The sequence below is a fragment of the Pyrus communis genome, chromosome 12 (assembly GCF_963583255.1).
Source record: "Pyrus communis chromosome 12, drPyrComm1.1, whole genome shotgun sequence".
NCBI classification, from domain to species: domain Eukaryota; kingdom Viridiplantae; phylum Streptophyta; class Magnoliopsida; order Rosales; family Rosaceae; genus Pyrus; species Pyrus communis.
The window spans coordinates 19,143,827-19,159,487 of record NC_084814.1 but is presented as its reverse complement, the minus strand read 5'-3'; the positions used below and the strand labels follow the sequence as shown (position 1 = coordinate 19,159,487).

Genomic DNA, 15,661 nt, shown 5'->3' with positions numbered 1-15,661 from the left:
TTTTGCGCGTGTGTGTGGACGACTGAGTGCGACAGTTGGAACTGTATAGATTAGATAGAGTGAGAACGCAACTTGAGGGGAGGAGAGCAAAGTGTTGGTGCTGCCAAGTTACATAGTAAAGTTAAAGCAAAGTCCAATAGTGCAAGGCCACACCCACAGAGAGGGATTGTTGGGTCAATTCAGTAAGACATTATTGGGATGGCAAAGGAAAGATGGCCTTGATTTTTATTCCTTAAGATGGATGTGAGAGTTTCCTAGCTTATGCTCCTTGCTCCATTCAGTTTGAATTTTCTTTTAATCTTTTTTTTCTTCGGGGTAAATTTGTGGCATCATTTTTTTACACAATGTTCAACATACGTTTTTATAAATCTCACTTTTTAATATATTTTAATGATTTGAACCTTTTGTCTTCTAAAATATCATTCAGAGATCATCCTTAAAAAAAAAATGAGGTAAATCCAAAACCATTAAGACATTTATTTGTAATGAAGAAAATAAACGAATACGGTTCTATAAAGAAATCCTAAACCCGTCATCCAACAGTTATATAGTTTCAGATTGGGTTGATTTTTGATAAAAGATAAACGTTTCGAATCGTTGAAATACATTACGGAGTAGACCCACAAAAGCGTATGCCAAAAATTGTGTAAAAAAATGGTGTCACAGATCCATCTCCTTGATATATATATATATATATATATATATATATATTATATAGAAAATTATTATCAATATTTCAAAATAATATTCATTTTTAATTTAATAATTATAAAGGAGATTAGAATAATTCTTTTAGAGGGCATATATATAAGTAAATGTTATTTATGCACACAAAATTAATCATATTGTTGAGTTGTTCTTTATGGTTATCTTCAAGCTTATAATTTTATACTTATATTTTTGGCTAAAGTGTAATGAAGGTCCCTAAACTTTACTTCGAGTTTAGTTTTCGTTCGTGATTTTTATACCCGTTTCCTAAGTTAACCCTATATTAGATAAGTGGTCATTTCCGTCAAGTTTGTCATCGTTACCGTAAAAAACTATCACATGTCATGCATTTGACCTTTTTGATGGGGGAAAATATGATTTTTTGCAGCTTCAAAGGGATCTCACGTGTTGTAGGATGGAAGAGAACTCGAACCTGATAACTCATGTGCTACGTGAAAGCTCGAACGTTGAACACAAAATCCATTGTCATCACTTATTGAAATATCCTAGTATTGCTGCTCAATCCTGCATTTCCTTCTCTCATCGCATCATAAAAAAATAAAGAAAAAGGTTGAAAATGGTAGGATCCCATCAACCTCTTGCTCTTCATTTCGTTCTATTTTTTTTTTTTCAATAAAATTCTTTCCTTCAATTGGTGATGAGAATCTTACACCCAGATTTGGAAAGACTACTATACCCTCAAATTTGCCGAAAAAGAAGACAAACTTGGAGGAAGAACCATTGTTGCAACACGGAATTAAATTGGAGGACGGGAGAAACTAATATAAGATTTCAAGGACGAATATTAACTTAGAGTAAAATTCAGGGACATTTGCTACAATTTAGCCTAGGTTTTTATATTTGGGTCCAAAAGTGGAGCGTTTTATATTTTTTGTTTTCTTCCCTTATACATATATACACCAATGTTAAACTTAAATTGAAGTAACATTTCACACATCATTTTGAGCCTCTCATAAACTTTTTTCCCATTTTTGGCCATCATATTGAATACATCCAACGAAAACAACGGATGAGATTAAACAGAAGTTATGAAAGGCTACAAAAGGTGCATGTTTATCCTATCTCATGCAATATTGGAATAAGAACTGAAATTTGAATGCATTTGACATGGTTGGAGCAAAAATTCAAATGCTATTTTACTAGTTGAAATACTATATTTCCTTATCGACGTGAGCTACAACTTAGACTCAAATTTTATATTGAAACTCAAGCATAAGTTTCATGGTTTCAATACAACTCAAAATAAATAAATTTTAACTTTCTGATGCATTTGCGTAGAAAAATATATAATATTTGAACTCATATTTAACATTTGAGTCTAAATTTTCTAGAGCGTTGAAGATGTCATAATACAAATGAATCTTGCAAGCAATCTATGGTAAGGTTTTATTAGGGAATTAATGTATCAACATAATTTTTCTAGTATAGATAAATACTTATTGTACATTGCCTCTAATTGACTCCGATTCATGTTAGAATTCTCATAACTTTTTGGGTGCACATTTAATCGTTAAATTTAAACATTACATATCTTACATTGATGTTTACTATTTAATATTTAGCATCAACAATATTGTCAATGTTGCATACTTAAATAACTTTTGTATGCTCGATATTGGAATGAGAGATTTAAACTAAGTTATATAGCGTGTTAATTATAATTATGTATCAATTTTACTATTTATATAAGTCAAACTTGAGATTTGAAGCTTAAAAGTACATATGAATAGCAAACAACGACTCGATCGTAATTATGCATCAAATTATCCATTAATGAAAGTTGAACTTTTGAACAAATGAAAGTTGAACTTAAAATTTAAAACTTAGAAGTACAAAAAAATATCGTTAGACTTTAATACTAGTGTAACACTTGATTCTTAAAAGTTAAGAAAATAGAGAGTAAAATATAGTAGTAAATGGTTTTGACAATTATTAGCAGCAAAGTGAGAGCCGCTGACAACACAGCATCTCTTATAATTTTATCTCTCCTCTCTCTCTCTCTCTCCCACACTCACACTCACACTCTCTCTCTCTCTCTCTCTCTCTCTCTCTCTCTCTCTCTCTCTCTCTCTCTCTCTCTCTCTCTCTCTCTCTCTCTCTCTCTCTCTCTCTCATCATCATCACCCTCATAATCGTCATCTCTCCATTCATTCACTTCCCTCTCTCTCTCTCTCTCTCTCTCTCTCCTCTATTTCTCTTTCCTCATTTATCTCTCTTCCCCACAACCCATCCACTGTTTCTGTCCTTTCTTTTCTCTCTGTCTGTCATTTCTTGCAGGCGGCAGCAGCACTGTTGCAGTTTCGAAGGGGATGAAGATGTTGATTAGACCCTCCTCCTCCGAGTTCAAATCTTCCTCCTTTTTTCCTTAATTATTATTTCATGTTTTTTAATTTTCTTTTCTGTTTTTGGGTTTTTAATTAAACTAATGAATAAAAACCAAATCTCAAGTGTGTCAAGTCCAGCACTAACTCGTAGGAAAATTCACTTTCTGCCTTTCATCTTTCCAGTTGTCTAATCTAATCTTCCTCCTTCTTCCTTTTGCCTCTACTCTTAACTCCCCCTCCCCCTCCTCTCTCTCACCTTTCACCTCTCCCTCTCTCTCTCACACTCAAGAGGAAGAAGAAGATCTGCCTTTCCCGCCGCTTAATGTACCCAATGAATTTCACTGGGTACATGAATCAGCGGTGAAGAATTGGAAGAAAGACGACATCTTTCAGCTGCGTCGAGGAACTGAGAAGAACCCATTTTCTCAATTCGCGAGATTATGCAGCAGCAACCAGCAGCGGGAGGAGTTGGCGGAGCTGGGGGAGTTGGAGGGTCCCAAACCCATTACGGAGGAGGAGGAGAGATGAGTGCTGCTGAAGCTGAGGCGTCGGCGGAGCAAGGCCAGCTGGTGGTGGAAGCGGCGTCTCCAATCAGCAGCAGGCCGCCAGCTTCCGCGGCGGTGAATATGGACGAGCTCATGACTCTGTCCGGTGCGGCGGTTGCAGCTGAAGATGCTCTCGCGGATCGAAGTGGCGGTGGTGGGTCCAGCGGGAACAGATGGCCGCGTCAGGAGACCTTGGCGCTTCTCAAAATCAGGTCCGATATGGATGCGGCCTTCCGCGACGCCACCCTCAAAGGCCCCTTGTGGGAAGATGTCTCCAGGTAATTAACAAAAACAAAAACAATTTTAAAAAAAAAATCACATAAATCAAATCAAAATTCATTCTTTTTTTTTCTTCCAGTCTTCTGAATTTTGGGTCATCAAGTTCATTCGTTTTCCGATTTTCCCAAGTCATCTAATTCAGCATTTTGGCATTCCCAATATTGATTATTTCTGGGTATTTTCACAAAATTCCTTGTTTTTTTCCCTTTGAAAAACAAAAGAAAGTAATTATTTTTCTGCATAAATATTGTATTATATATATATAAATACATTCATACAGAGCCAGCCAGCCGCACATGGGACATGGGGCTTCTATCTCTTTCCATCACGATTCACGAGCCGAGCATCTTCTTCTTGGAATTTAGAGAGGCTCAGATCCACTGCATCACCTGCAACCAATCCCTCCCTCCTCCCTCTGTTTTTTGTCGCCCTTTAAATTAAACACCCATTTTTTAAAATCCCGATGAGACTTCCTTTATTTCCCCACCAAAATATAAAAAATTACCAACATTTTCCTCTTTTTCTCTTAATTTTTTCCTTTTTCTAATAAAAAAAATAATGCTTTAAAATTTCCACTATAGACAGCTAATATTATATATTTAATTTATAGGAGATAGAGACCAAGTGAGGATCATGGGAGCCTGGGAGGTTCTCCTCCCACTCTCTCCCCTCCTTTTTTTTATTTAATTTTTGTCTCCTTCCCCTCCCTCAAGTCCCAGTTGGGAAGATGATGATTTGTACTATTTTATTTGGTTTAATTCATTTTTTTAATGATTAATTATATAACAAAATATGGGTTTGTGACGCATTGTGCAGGAAACTAGCGGAATTGGGGTACAAAAGAAATGCAAAGAAATGCAAGGAGAAATTCGAAAACGTTCACAAATATTACAAGCGGACGAAAGAAGGCCGCGCGGGACGCCAAGACGGCAAAAGTTACAAGTTTTTCAGCGAGATGGAGGCTTTACATGGCACCGCCGCCGCAACGACGGCCAACGTGTCGGCCTCTTCGGGAGTGCACGCCGCACACGCGTCTCCGAACCCGGTTTCCGTCGGGTTTGGGCCTGTCAGTAACCCCATGCCCATCTCATCGTTCAGAATGTCACCCACGATTCCAGTAATGCCCTCCCAACAGCAGCAACAAGCCACTGCAATTCAAATAATACCTTCGTCGCAACCTACAGCCACTCCGATGGACGTCAACTTCTCCTCCAACAGCTCGTCGACTTCCCCGGGAACTGACGACGAGGACGACGATGATGACATGGAAGGAGAGCCCTCGAGTCGGAAGAGAAAACGGGGGAGTGCTAGTACTAGTACCGGAACTAGTGGCGGCGGAAGTACCCGAAAAATGATGGCGTTTTTCGAGGTTTTGATGAAGCAAGTGATGCAAAAGCAAGAGAGCATGCAGCAGAGGTTTCTAGAAGTGATAGAGAAGAGGGAGCAGGACAGGACTATCAGGGAGGAGGCGTGGAAGCGTCAGGAGATGGCCCGGCTAACTCGCGAGCACGAGCTCATGAGTCAAGAGCGGGTCATTTCTGCTTCCAGAGACGCCGCCATTATCGCTTTCCTGCAGAAAATTACTGGCCAGACTATTCAGTTGCCTCCGGCTGTCAACGTCCAAGTCGCTCCCCCACCACCTGTATCTCCGTCGGTGTCAGTTGTCGCGCCATTACCACAGACAACGCCACAGCCGACGACACAGACATATCAAACACCGCAACAGCAACAACCTCAGCGGCCACAACAAGTGCAACAAGTTCGTCATGCTCAGCAAACTCAAAATGTTCAAGCGGTGATGGCTGTACCGGAACAACAGGTACCTCCGACGCCGCAGGAGAATATTGCTAGCGGTGGAGGAGGAGGGAGCTCCGAGCCTGCATCGTCCTCTAGATGGCCGAAGGCAGAAGTGTTGGCGCTGATAAAGTTGAGGAGTGGGCTTGAACCGAGGTACCAAGAGGCAGGTCCGAAGGGCCCACTGTGGGAGGAAATCTCAGCCGGTATGGGGCGGATGGGCTACAAGAGGAGTTCCAAGAGGTGCAAGGAGAAATGGGAGAACATCAACAAGTACTTCAAGAAGGTGAAGGAGAGCAACAAGAAGCGGCCGGAGGATGCGAAAACGTGTCCATATTTTCACGAACTAGATGCCCTTTACCGGAAAAGGGTACTTGGCGGCGGGTCTAGCGGCGGCAGCAGCAGCTCATTAGGAAATAGGCTGGAACAACAACCGCAACAACAGGAGAACCCAAAATCGGGTTCATCCACACATCCGCAACCAAGTGCGCATACAGTGTCACAAACACAAGGGCAAGTAGTAGCGGCCGGATCAGAAAACAAGGATGCAGATCATAGCACAAGTGTGGAAACAAATTTGAGAGCTAACCTCTTTGGAGAGGGAAAAGAAGAGGCTGCCAAGAAGGTAAAGTTTCTCCATATATATATATATATATATATATATATATATATATCTAGTAACAAATACTTGCAATGCTAGGGTCTAGAGAGACTAGAATCGTCGAAATCCGCGACCTGTTAGCTTCTTGCTCGTTAAGATTAAATGAAATTCATGCCAGTATCTTACTTGTTAAAAATAAACGAGATTCAAAATTACATCTCCGCATTATTTGGCCAACACTTTTGAGTGAATTAAGTGTATTTTACATAGATATATGCTGATTGTTGGTTTTGCATTTGAAGCCAGAAGACATTGTGAAGGAGTTGATGGAAGTGCATGATCATCACCAGCAAGTTTTCCAGGGGCTGCCACAACATTTAGTAGTAGAGGACTACAACAGGATGGAGGAAGCGGATAGCGATAATCTTATGGATCAAGAGGAGGAGGACATGGAAGACGATGACATTGACGAGGAAGACGATGAAGAAACGGAACAAGAGAGGAAGATGGCGTATAAGATAGAGTTTCAGAAGCAGAATACAGGCCGTTCGTCTAACGGCGGAGGCAACGGTGCACCTTCTTTCCTCGCCATGGTTCAATGAGATGATCGATCCATCGATCGAATCCACATCAAAACCGAATCGATTTTTGCATGCATTTGCATGCGAGTGAGAAATGTGCATGGCCAAATCACTGTACAATATGTACGATTAAAGTTGAAACCCTCTAAAAATTACTTCCATTTTCTCATTTTTTTTTCTTGTTTTTTTAAATTAATTTCTTTCATTCTCCTTTGAACATCACCACCCCATTTCATCGCCTTTTGATTGTTGCTGTCTTCTTGATCTTCTTCTTTTTCTTCTTCTTCTCGGGTAGTCGTCGTCGTCGTCGTCGTCATCGTCACTTGTTTCAGTTTTTTTCCAATTTATTGATTTATTGGTGAATAAAAAACCCGTTTGAAAAACGGGGAGGGGGATTGGATTAAGACACAAGGAATAAGCTTGCTCTAAATTTACATAGCAGCAGTCATATATCGTTACAGAAGAAAAAGAAAAACAAGCCCTGGAAACGTGGAGAGAGGGAGAGAAAAAGTGGACGGTTTCACAAGGCAGACATCAGCAGTGATGATTCAGCATTATTCTTTCTTTTCTTTTTTCACTTTTATTTTATTTATTATTGTTCTTGTTAATTAATTAATTAATTAAGCTTTTAAGTTTCTTTTGTAAACTTTGCTTAGTTTGAATGAATGAACAAGCTAGCTGGGCTCTCTTTAGAATTCATATTCTCTATTCAAATTCTGCAATATATCTTTTTCTTTTTCTTTTTCCGTTTTATTTAAGGAGCAATTTGCAAAATACAATTTCACTTTTACCGTAACGTTCTGTGAGAATTGTACAATATTATATGAATAATACTACATAATTGATATTATTGACATAAAATGCGACGGTTATTGTGTTTAGGTATAATATATAGAAGTCCATCTCCTTATTTATTCATTTTTTGTCAAACTTCGTCATTTTCCATAAATGTATAATCCTTATAAAAAATGAAAAAGTTGCAGATAAACACGAGCATGGTGATGAAAGCAAGTGGATAATTCATTTATAGTAGCTGTCTGCTGAGGCAAATGGGGTGATTTATGAGGAAAGCCACACCTCTACGCGGATCACTGATGCCAGCTGGCTAGAGAGAGAGAGAGAGAGAGAGAATTTTACTTTTATTTCAGAGACTTTTTTGAGAAATATGGGGCTTCAGAGCTTTCGGCCGAACATGTGGTGGTGGTGAGTTAGGCATTTGGCTGCTGCTCACCACGTCAGCCCATAACTGGATGTATACAAGAGAACGGAGTCGCTTTTGTAACAGTATTTTAAGTTAATCACACATACAGTTATATGTTTTAATTTAATCACGTAATAATGAAGGTTTAGTTTGATAAACAGTCAAACATTGAATGCTTATACAGATAATTGTGATAATATCTCGAGTAAACAATCACGTAGTGTTATACGTTTTAACTTGTATCACACGTATGAGAAGAGAATGCATGATTGATTGGTCGGTAAATACATCCAAGTCTCGGATATATACAATATAGCGTTGTCTGGGATCTTTCTTATTATTGCTGTGCTGTAAATATATATATAGACACACAATATTCCAAAAAGGTCGTCTTGCTTATATATATCTTAATTATTTTGGGTTGGTTAGAACGTATAAATCTTTGATTTGCTTCTTTTTATCTGTATCACCAAAAAATTTAAACTTACTTACTCCATTAGGTTTTTTATTTTTATTTTTTATTAGCAGCCCACATAATATTAAGTACATATTATTTATATTTTTTATCCCTCAAAATTCCTCACCATCCATTCCCAATACCTGCTTGGGAAACAAAAGCAGGGTTATTATAACCCAGGAATCGATTAAACAACTTTTCTATTTTTTTGAATAAGACTGAAAGTTTTCTACTTTTTTCTCTTCCCGACAAATGCAAGCGAAATGATGAAATTGCCGGGTTAGAACTTGAATGGAATGCGAAGAAATTAACGATACTTCTTTATGTATGTCATTGGACGGCATAACTCCAATTTAATGAAATAAGAATAGTAATAAAATGACTAAACATAATTTATGCTCTGCAATTCAACATCAAAATAATTTTTTTTTCATACATCTGAAAATGCAAAGAAACCACATCAACATTTAGCTACGTTTTGCCAATCTGGGCGAAGTCCTAGTGCCATTTACATTACCAATACCATCTGATTGTTCTTTCCCTTGCTGCTTATACCCCTCAAATTCTTGTCCTTAAACTTAGACCTGGCAAACGGGTCGTGTCTGTCGTGTTCGTGTCGTTTTCGTGTAACACCTGTTATCTTAACGGGTCGTGTCGTGTCACACCCGTTATCTTAACGGGTCCTTAACAGGTCGTGTCACTTTACCCAACGGGTAAAGTGACCCGACCCGTTATGACCCGTTATGACCCGTTAAGAAAAAAATATATTTTTTTTTAAATTTGCACATACCACACATTGCGACATAAATATTACTTGAAAACATTAAAACATTTCTCGTTCAAGTACTATATCTACACTCGAAAATGAAAGTCTAATAAAAAAAATAATACATACACTACTAATCTATTACAAATATTAAATGTGCAAGGATAAAGAGTTTTTGTTTTCAAGATTGACTAACACTTAGAGTTTATTTATACTTTTATTAAGTATAACATAAGATTTTGTGGTATCCACTTGTGTAAATATTTTAAATTGAAGATCGAATTCATTCATTGTATTCATATAGGGTCAAGGAGTGTAGTTATAAAAAATCATCAAAATCGGAGTTAAAATAACCGTTAAATCGTGATTTTTCGTTTATAACCGTTGAAAAGCTTTGTCCCGTTACTTGATCTCTGAATGTTTTTTTTTTTGTGATTTTTTGCTGATGTGATCTCCAAGCATATACAAACAATTTTGACGGTTTGGATCGTTGAAATTAGTTTTGGAGAATTCGTAAAACGATAGATTGACTAACACTTAGAGTTTATTTATACTTTTATTAAGTATAACATAAGATTTTGTGGTATCCACTTGTGTAAATATTTTAAATTGAAGATCGAATTCATTCATTGTATTCATATAGGGTCAAGGAGTGTAGTTATAAAAAATCATCAAAATCGGAGTTAAAATAACCGTTAAATCGTGATTTTTCATTTATAACCGTTGAAAAGCTTTGTCCCGTTACTTGATCTCTGAATGTTTTTTTTTTGTGATTTTTTGCTGATGTGATCTCCAAGCATATACAAACAATTTTGACGGTTTGGATCGTTGAAATTAGTTTTGGAGAATTCGTAAAACGATAGATTGACTAACGCTTAGAGTTTATTTATACTTTTATTAAGTATAACATAAGATTTTGTGGTATCCACTTGTGTAAATATTTTAAATTGAAGATCGAATTCATTCATTGTATTCATATAGGGTCAAGGAGTGTAGTTATAAAAAATCATCAAAATCGGAGTTAAAATAACCGTTAAATCGTGATTTTTCGTTTATAACCGTTGAAAAGCTTTGTCCCGTTACTTGATCTCTGAATGTTTTTTTTTTGTGATTTTTTGCTGATGTGATCTCCAAGCATATACAAACAATTTTGACGGTTTGGATCGTTGAAATTAGTTTTGGAGAATTCGTAAAACGATAGATTGACTAACGCTTAGAGTTTATTTATACTTTTATTAAGTATAACATAAGATTTTGTGGTATCCACTTGTGTAAATATTTTAAATTGAAGATCGAATTCATTCATTGTATTCATATAGGGTCAAGGAGTGTAGTTATAAAAAATCATCAAAATCGGAGTTAAAATAACCGTTAAATCGTGATTTTTCGTTTATAACCGTTGAAAAGCTTTGTCCCGTTACTTGATCTCCGAATGTTTTTTTTTTGTGATTTTTTTCTGATGTGATCTCCAAGCATATACAAACAATTTTGACGGTTTGGATCGTTGAAATTAGTTTTGGAGAATTCGTAAAACGATAGATTGACTAACACTTAGAGTTTATTTATACTTTTATTAAGTATAACATAAGATTTTGTGGTATCCACTTGTGTAAATATTTTAAATTGAATATCGAATTCATTCATTGTATTCATATAGGGTCAAGGAGTGTAGTTATAAAAAATCATCAAAATCGGAGTTAAAATAACCGTTAAATCGTGATTTTTCATTTATAACCGTTGAAAAGCTTTGTCCCGTTTACTTGATCTCTGAATGTTTTTTTTTTGTGATTTTTTGCTGATGTGATCTCCAAGCATATACAAACAATTTTGACGGTTTGGATCGTTGAAATTAGTTTTGGAGAATTCGTAAAACGATAGATTGACTAACACTTAGAGTTTATTTATACTTAGATTCACCACTTCTATTAATTTTCATTTTTCCCTCTCTTTTTTGTTTCCTTTTCAACTTTTTCTTATCATTTTCACTTTTCCCTCCAACATCTTTCCCTAATTGAAGTCCCTCACTTTTTTGTTTTATTTTCAACTTTTCTTAACATTTTCATTTTCCCTCCATTTTTTTTTTCAAAAAGGGCAATAATCATTTTCAAAAAGGACATTTTCATTTTCCCTCCTTATTGAAATTTTTTTTTTCCCTCCAAATTTCAATGTTTTGGGCGGCAAGAAATTGATTATTGAAATTTGAGAAAGGAAACAAATCACATATGAGTCATGACGCATCAAATTTCAATGGATGCAAAATCATGCAAATATGCAATGCATGATCATGCATATTAAATTATTAATTAATAATTATTATAGTTTTTATAAAATTTAATATATATATATATATATATATAATTAGTATAGATAGACTTAATATTTTGGGGGTATAATTATTATAGTATATATAATTATTATAATTATTATAAATTTTATAGTTAATTTAATATATATATATATATTTATTATAATTTTTAGGGGTATAAAATTGTAAAATTAATGTATATAATTATTACAGTATTTTTTGAGGGTTATAAAATTATAAAAATAATATTCTGCTTATCGTGTATCGTGTTTACCCACGTGTATACCCGACCCAACCCGTTATCTTAACAGGTGCTTATCGGGTTACCCGATAAGACCCGATTCGTTATCGTGTTGACCCAAACACCTGTTAATTTCGTGTCGTGTCGTGTCGGGTTATCGGGTCGTGTCAGAAATTGCCAGGTCTACTTAAACTTCAGCTTATTTATCTTCCTCCGATTTTGATTGTGACAGAGTATTATAAGATGTGAAGAATATGGGGTGTATATAAAATGTGGGGTGTGTGTAAAAAATGTAAGGTGTATGTTGAGAATGTGGGATGTGAGGGTATTATGGGAAAGTATGTAAGGTGTATTACGATAAATTTTAATTGAAAAAGCAAATGCGAGGTGTATTAAGTATACGGAGTTTATTTAACATATGTGAGGTGTTAATATAGTAAGCATTTTCTTTTTGTTGCCAAATATGTCTTAAAATCCAAAACTACACAATTTTGTCTTAAAACCCTGGATATGTTTTCAAACAAAGACGAATCCTATAAGACTTAACAGTTCTTAATTGTATGGTTAAACATGCGTTAGAGAATTTCAGAAAGTTTAACGGGCCAATTTTCAGAAAGTTTAATAGGTTAATTTGAGTCACTTAATAGACAATGTACACTACACACATTGATGTATCGTAAAAAGCCTGATTATGTACGCTTCTCAAATTAATCTTACGATTAATAATTAGTTTTTTTTTTTTTTTTTTTTTTCAAATTTGGAGAGATACTGGATTCAAACCCTAGCTCAATCTTGCCCAACATTCATGTTCATCTGCATGTTACTGTATTTTCTCCCTCACTATGCCACGTAGTGTTTCCTTACAAGCCTTCCAATCTTTTCACTTTAAGCGTTTGTGTAATTATGAGTTGGAAAATATGTATAATACATGCCTGAACATAATAATGATCTCAAAGTAATTAATTACAAATAATTAAGTTCCTTAAATACATATACAGAACAATGAGCACATGGGACATAGTGCATTTTCGCTCACCATCCTTAAATAGTGGTAATGCTCACCATTTTATTTATCGCCGTTGAATGAGTTTAGATTTTGAGATTTATGTCTATCCACTACACACAATCTCACAAGTTAAACTCATCTAACGATGATAAATAGGATGGTGAGCATCACCATCATTTGAGGTATTCTCCATGGGGCGCAAAAATAAAAATGGGTAAATTACATTTTACCCCCTCACGTTTGGGGTCGATTTCAATTCCTTACAACATCTTTAAAACATTTCAATTTCATACATTTACTATCATTTTATTTCAATTTCATACATCCGTTAGAAAATTTGTTAAGTAAACCCTTAAGTGATGACGTAGCAAATAAGGGATCCCCATTTGTGCTGACGTGGCTAAACATTTAATAAAAAATTTAAAATTTAAAATAATTAATTAAAAAAAAGAAGCCAAAACCTAGTTCGTCTTCCCCACCCCTTTTCCCCACCTAAGCACACCCCCAACCCAGAATCTCATTCCCCCACCCTCCTCCACTGTCTTCACCTCTCCTCCCATCCAAAAAACCCAGTTTGTCTTCCCTACCTGAGCACATTCCGTATTTCAATTTCATATGACCGCGTCGGATTCACCAACAAAAAATTGACGAAAGGGAAAACTCCTCAGAGGAACAAGTTGAGTAGCTTTCTCTCCGATCCAACAACGTAAGAGTACGAGTGTTGATCTTTGAACCCACTCTCGAAGCATATGGTGACGTCGGACTCATCTGAGTTCATGGATGGGGTTCCCGGTTGTTAGAGGAAAGAATCCCACAGAATAAGTATCAAATATTGTAATTGGCAAATTAGTTATTTGTTTCCTTTCTTATATCTGTTTATGCATAATTGTAGGCAATAGAGTAGGACTTTGAGATGTAAACTGTGTATAAATATGTAACCCTAGTCTTATGAATAAACACAGAAATTCATTCCTATAATATCACGTTTCTTATGATGGCACCAGAGCATTGACCTGGGCAATCAGCGAAACACAAACTAAAGCCCTAGCCTACACAAAACACAAACCAAAAACCCTAGCCTACGCAGCGCCATGGGAGACCACACAGAAGAGAAGTCAACCAACTCAGGCATGACTTCGAATCCCAAATGGGAGAATCCTCATCATCCTCTATACCTCCATCATTCGGACCAACCTGGCGCAATTCTTGTGCCACAGCCCTTGGTGGAAGACAACTACAACACATGGGTTCAAACCATGTGCATGGCTCTCACAGTTAAAAACAAATTTGGTCTTGTTGATGGATCAGTTACGCAACCACCAGAAGATCAAGTCGAAAAGCTACAACAATGGAATCGCTGCAACAACTTGGTCAAAACATGGTTATTGGGATCCATGTCAAAAGACATTGCTGGAAGCGTCATCAATTGCAAGGACGCACGACAAATGTGGTTAGATTTGCAAGAACGTTTTTCTCATGTAAACATTGTTCAACTCTTCCATGTCGAAAACGAAATTCATGATTGCGTATAAGGGAGCATGACTGTAAGTTCCTACTTCACTAAACTGAAGAGTCTCTGGGATGAGCGTGATGTGCTTTGTTCCATTCCTACATGCAGCTGTGGAACAACCAAAGAAATCCACTCTTACGTAGAGACTCAGAAAACAATGAAGTTCCTCATGGGTCTAAATGAGTCGTACAGTACGGTTCGCAGCAATACACTTCTGTTGGATTCCCTACCAACTGTAAACAAGGCATATTCCCTAGTTCTTCGCCATGAAAAACAAGCAGAGGTCTCGAATGGAAAGGCTTCACCACAACCAGAAGTAGCTGTCTTTGCTGTGAAGAACGCACGACGTGATCCTAATCCAGGAGAAGGTGGAAGCAAGTGTGACAAATGTCACAAAACAAATCACAGTACCAAAGATTGTCGTGCACACCTCAAATGTACCTTCTGTGGTTGGAAAGGCATACATTTGATTTTTGCCACAAGAGGAAAGCTGCTGTGGAAGGAGAACAACATCGCTCCAAAGGAAATCACGTTGCTTCTTCTGTACCTGACCAGAAAGACGCTGCCTCTAATTTTCCTTTCTCTCAAGAAGAATGCAAGCAGATTTTGAGCATGCTGCGAGAGAACAAAGTCTCTATGGCTAATCACGTGGGTAATACTTCCACTCATGAAGAGCTTTCAGGTACAGCTTTTACTTTTAATCACAATGGCAGGAAAAATGTTTGGATCTTGGATAGTGGAGCTACTGACCATATTGTATGTGATCCTGATCTTCTTACTCACTCCAAGATGGTTGAAAACCATATTGTCGAGTTACCAAATGGTTCATTGGCTAAAGTCACTCATATTGGCACCGTTGTCTTTTCTCCCAACTTCACCCTTGATAATGTCCTGTGTGTACCACCTTTCCGATTAAATTTAATTTCCATTAGTAAATTAGCATATGATTCCTTCTATATCACCATTTTTCTCAGACAATTTTATGTGATACAGGACCTACGATCGGGGAAGATGATTGGGACAGGAACTGAGAATGAGGGACTTTACTATCTCGACAAAGCAAAGAAAGGAACATGTAATTCTGTTCGAACCCTACCTCCCAGTCTTTGGCATCAACGTCTTGGACACCCTTCCAACACAGTATCCATGCTATTTCCATTTCTCAAAAATAAGTCTTGTGATGTAGACAAGTGTTTAATTTGCCCTTTGGCCAAACAAACTCGATTACCCTTTTCCCTCAATTCCATTTCAAGTAATGCATGTTTTGATTTGATACACATTGACATTTGGGGAGGTTATCAAGTACCTTCACTTTCTGGTGC

At 36.7% G+C, this 15,661-nt stretch overlaps 1 protein-coding gene across 2 annotated transcripts; it reads left to right on the top strand.

Moving 5' to 3' along the window:
* Positions 1 to 2,897: 2,897 nt before the first annotated feature.
* On the top strand, positions 2,898 to 6,975 carry LOC137711045 (trihelix transcription factor GTL1-like). Of its 2 annotated transcripts, none has more exons than XM_068450243.1 (3): positions 2,898 to 3,876; positions 4,694 to 6,296; positions 6,579 to 6,975. In XM_068450243.1, exons 1-3 carry the CDS (start codon positions 3,494 to 3,496, stop codon positions 6,588 to 6,590), a joined length of 1,998 nt encoding a protein of 665 aa, XP_068306344.1. In that variant the 5' UTR covers positions 2,898 to 3,493; the 3' UTR covers positions 6,591 to 6,975. The 2 variants fall into 2 exon arrangements, with proteins under 2 accessions (XP_068306344.1, XP_068306343.1); XM_068450242.1 differs by having other exon boundaries at positions 2,901 to 3,876; positions 6,575 to 6,975.
* Positions 6,976 to 15,661: the final 8,686 nt, after the last annotated feature.

Coding starts and splice junctions, on each gene's coding strand:
- LOC137711045 (XM_068450242.1), top strand. CDS start 3,494: ATGCAGCAGCAACCAGCAGCGGGAGGAGTTGGCGGAGCTGGGGGAGTT. Junction 3,877..4,693: donor TTGTGGGAAGATGTCTCCAG/GTAATTAACAAA, acceptor CGCATTGTGCAG/GAAACTAGCGGAATTGGGGT. Junction 6,297..6,574: donor AAGAAGAGGCTGCCAAGAAG/GTAAAGTTTCTC, acceptor TTGCATTTGAAG/CCAGAAGACATTGTGAAGGA.